The 4,801-nt window shown below is 38.1% G+C and overlaps 1 protein-coding gene across 3 annotated transcripts in view; it reads right to left on the bottom strand.

The window, feature by feature from the left end:
* The window catches only part of LOC104727876, a 4,749-nt gene continuing 3,432 nt past the window's right edge, over positions 3,485-4,801 (bottom strand). For 2 of the 3 annotated variants that reach the window (XM_019231632.1, XM_019231633.1), the window contains exon 6: positions 3,485-3,986. In XM_019231632.1, coding sequence (XP_019087177.1) covers positions 3,970-3,986 — 17 coding nt within the window. In that variant the 3' untranslated portion in view covers positions 3,485-3,969. Of the gene's footprint in view, positions 4,052-4,801 lie in introns of all 3 variants that reach the window. The other variant, XM_019231634.1, reaches the window with a different exon arrangement.

Below are 4,801 nucleotides of genomic sequence, written 5' to 3'. Positions count from 1 at the left end.
CCTATAGACTTTGCTCCATGTGGAAGCTCAACAAGATCCCAAGTCCGATTCTTAGTAATAGAGTACATTTCGTCTTTGCAAGCCTGCAACCAGTCCTTATTGTCTTTAGCCTCATTAAAGTCCCTCGGCTCGTTGTCTAGACACATCAGCAACCTCTCTGCTTCCAGTTCAGCAAGTAACACATAATCATTCAGGTATTTTGGTTTTGACACCACTCTCCCTGATCTTCTTAAGACAAGCTGTCCTTGACCATTAGTGGAATCTTCTTCACCATTCTCAGCTTCACCTCCATTGTCATCAGTATCTGATTCTGCAATCTCCTGATCTTCGATAATAACATCCTCTGTTTTGATCTCTGTGTCAGGATTTTGTGTTGCATATCCTCCAGTATTACTCTCCTGGTTATTAACCGGATCAATCCCTCTGTTTCCAAATTCTCCAAAGTGGATTGTAAAACCTGCTCCGCATGTTTCAGAACTGTCATGATTCCAATTCCATCCTCTAGTTTCATCAAAAACAACATCGCGACTTACCACTATCTTGCGTGTTTGAGGATCCAGCAACCTGTACGCTTTTGTCCCTGGTTCTGTCCCTAAATGCACCAGCCTGCGTGATCGATCATCCAACTTCCTTAAGTGTGGCGTGTCTACTCTCTCGTATCCAATACAACCGAAGATACGAAGATGACTGACATTAGGCTTCTTAGAGCGTAAAACTTCGTAAGGAGTTCTATCCTTGACTGCTCTAGTGGCTACTCTGTTTAGCAAATATGTTGAATGTCTAATTGCTTCTCCCCACAAGTAGATTGGGACATTCATGTGCTTCATGATGCTTCTGGTCATTTCTAATAAAGTCCTATTTCTTCTCTCAACAACGCCATTCTGTTGTGGTGTGTATGGAGCTGTAAGATGCCGTTTTATCCCTGAAGTGGCACAAAAAGAATCAAATTCATGTGAGACGAACTCTCCTCCCCTGTATGTCCTGAAGGTTGTGATCTTCTCTCCCGACTCTTGTTCTACCACAGCCTTAAATTTCTTAAACTTGTTGAAAGCATCGCCCTTTTCTTTCAGCAGTAGCGTCCACATATATCTTGAATAGTCGTCTATGAGCACAAAAACGTATCTATTCCCAGCAGTTGTGCTTGGTGTGATAGGACCACACAAGTCACCATGAACAAGTTCTAAAACTCTTGAAGCTCGGTATGAAGATGCTTTTAGGAACACCTGTCTAGTCTGTTTGCCTAGAAGACAAGAGTCACAAATTTCCTTTTCAAACTTTAAGTGAGGTGTTCCGACAACAAGCTCTCTCTGCATCATCGTTTACATGGTTTCGTGATTGATATGTCCTAGGCGTGCATGCTACTTACTAGAATCACTTATTGTTGTTAAGCTCAAGCAGACAGTATCCTTTATCCTCATACAAACCTTATATAACCGATTCCTTGACCTTGATGCTTTGACAAGCAATTTCCCATTACGATCATTCATGATAAGATTTTCTCCTCTCATCCTTACGTCACAGCCAGCTTCAGTAGCCTGTCCAAGGCTAATTATGTTGCTCTTCAGACCCAGAATGTAGTAAACATTGCTCATTGTCCTTGCCTCACCATTCATGTCAATAAGTTCGATAGATCCTTTGCCTTTTATGTCTATGCGTGAGTCATCACCAAATTTTACTTTTCCAGTGATGGTGTTGTCCAAAACAGAGAAGTATCTTTGATTCCCAGTCATGTGGTTGCTAGCCCCATTGTCTAGATACCAAGTGTTATCTTCTTCATTGCTGACTTCATACTTACTTGGTACCACCTTCTGCTCATTCAAGTAAACTACCTCATGTAACATGAGTTCATCCGCATCCTCAGTGTCCTTTGTGTCATTCTCCTGTGTTTCCTGCAGTTTGAGTAAGCGATCTGGACACTTCGAAGCATAGTGTCCAAATTTATCACACCGAAAACATTCTATCTCAGATAGATCCCTTGTTCCGCTTGCAAATCTTCCACGACCTCTTCCTCTGAAACGACCTCCGCGACCTCTACCTCGATACCCTCCATAGTATCCACCATTGAAGTCACAGTTTGCAGGTGGAGCTTGAGACTCTGAGTTGGCATACATTAACTTGCTTTGATCTTCTTGTGCCTCCTCTTCCTCAGCGATTCGTTCCTCATATGTTTTTAAGCGACCCACAATGTCCTCAAAGCTTGTTTTGTTAAGATCCAATACTTGCTCAAGTGATGCAACAATATGGATATATTTCTTACGAGGAAGACTCTTAAGAAATTTTTTAACAATTTTGGGTTCCTCAATATCTTCTCCTAGAGCAGCTGACTTTGAAGAAATCTCAGATAGCTTCCCAACAAAAACATCAATAGACTCTGCATCCTTCATCTTAAGTCGGTCGAATTCTGCCATCAGTGTTGGTAATCTAGCCTCTCTGACTCGTTCTGCTCCAACATGTCTTGTTTTGATGGCTTCCCAAACCTTCTTTGCGCTATCAAGTTCGCCGACTTGAAGAATAAGAGATTCGGAGATAGATTGGAACAGTAGAGCCATCGCCATATCGTTTAAGCTAGCATCATCATCCTCTGTCTCTATGACATCCCATACTTTGTTCACTTTCAGTAGGATCTTCATCCGCATAGCCCAAACGGTGTAGTTGCTTGCAGTCAACATCGAACACTTGATTGAGGATGGACCTCCTCCGTCCTTTTGCTTGCTCGAAGTAGTCTCAACTTCTTCATTCTTCGTCATTGTTTCAATCCTCGCTCTGATACCAAATATTGTTTTAAAGCTTGATTTAAGAACTTAAGATCAAATTAAAGAACACATTTTCTTTATTGCTTAAGAAAATTATCTCAAAACTTAAGCTCTCCCAATCTCTCTCTCTTAAATCATAAGTTATGTCACAAGTAGACATCTCCTTATATAGAAAAACCTTTGTCCTAATCCTATTAGGAAAATCTTATGTTAGATAGCTCCTAACATACATAGTCCTTATGTCTTAACCATAACTCGGTTTGGATAAGGCTTTTCCTACTTCTTAAGTTGACTTCATGCTTAAGCTAACATTGGCATGGCCCCTAATACATTCTGCAATTTAGCCGATGATAGTGTGGTGATGTACTTTATCATACAAACACTTGTGAAACCTAAATATGGTAATAGCTTAGGTGAATAGCATGTGGTTACATTTATTCCCCCACGCTAGTGTAGGTTCTCTATTTGCTAATATGGTCCATATGACAATATGTAACCCAAGTTTGATTTTTTCTAGTCTTTCAAAAAAGTAGTAATAACTAACCAGAAAATCTTTTAAGTACCTGAATATAGAAAACAAATGTGATATAATATTATAAATCCAGTTGTTTATGAATGACTCTCGAAATGGAGCTGTTATGGAATTATTAGCTCTCCTAACCGAGAATATTGATCTAGTTAACTTCTATCAAAATGAAAGATTTATTAGAAAATGTCATATATAACACGACTCATATAATAATTCTCTATATATTTGGAAAAAATTAACCAAAAACAAAAATGGCTCACGACAACTGATATATACACAAAGAAATACAACGAAATCAAAACACATACTCGAAAAATAAAATTTTAGAAACAGAAAGAAAGAAAAAAAGAATTTAAAAGAACAGAAGAAACGATTCTCTGTCTTTGTCACAATAGTCATAAACTCTTGTCTTAAGCTTTTCTTTGCCATATGATCTCGTGTGCGCCCACTTCCCACTTTCTCTCTCTTACTTTTTTTTTTGGGGTCATATTTTCTTTTAATAAAAAATCATACAAAATAAAACTATTATTGTCACACAACCTTACCCTGCTCATAATGTTTTTGTAATGTTCTGAGCTCTGATACATCTCCTCAAATGTAGTAGGTCGGTGAGATTCTGGCATGTTCTACAGCCACAAACTTTAGGTCGGTCGATAATATATATATGCTCTTTCTTGTATTTACTATTTAGTCTAGAGGCATATCTCCGGGATTAGACTTGCTGATCGAGAGTGTAAATATGATTAACAAGATTGATCCCATGCTTGACCTGTCACAAAAAATGAAGTTTAACACTACATCAATATATTACGTGGAAAACAACTTTACGTATTAAATGATCTGATAGATACTTTCGACTTTCAGTAGCATGTCGTGCACGACTTATATGATAATTTAATATATTGATACGTATTAAACTAGTAATGCAGAATTTCTAATATAATGATAAAATTATTATTGGCAATATGGTAAGATCTTCGTGATAACACCAACACTGACTCAATAAATTAATTAATTGATTTACATATGCAATCCTAACATTTGAATGTAACAAGATAATAATTGCTATAAAATAAAGATTGGTTTATTTTCAAGTAATTAGTTAATAGATCTATGCATTTTGAGTCTTACATTTTTTAACTCTTTAGTTTTCATAAGTTTATTAAAAATAGGTAAATCATGATGAGATTAAAGAAAATGTTGTAGTATATATACTTACAAAGTTGCAAACAAGAGGACGATTTTCTTTGGATCAAGCATCCAAGAAGTGTGAGAGCGTTTAAAACTCGATTTCCTCGAGAAACCGAACCTTCTTTCTCTATTTTGGTCGGTGATCATATTTCCGGCGGCAGTAGCAGCCGTAGTTATGGTGATTTGATGAAGCGGCGAGGCTGAAACAGCTGCAGTGGCTGCGGTTGTGGCCGTGCCTGCATGATCTATGGTCCCCACGGTGTTCGGCTTTTCCGGCGTGCTTGAACCTACAACTCATCAAAATGCCATACCACAAAGCTTTAATTTT

This window comes from Camelina sativa, chromosome 11 (assembly GCF_000633955.1).
Source record: "Camelina sativa cultivar DH55 chromosome 11, Cs, whole genome shotgun sequence".
In the NCBI taxonomy this organism is placed as follows: domain Eukaryota; kingdom Viridiplantae; phylum Streptophyta; class Magnoliopsida; order Brassicales; family Brassicaceae; genus Camelina; species Camelina sativa.
Note: the sequence above shows the minus strand (reverse complement) of the source record. Positions and strands in the feature narration are given on the sequence as shown.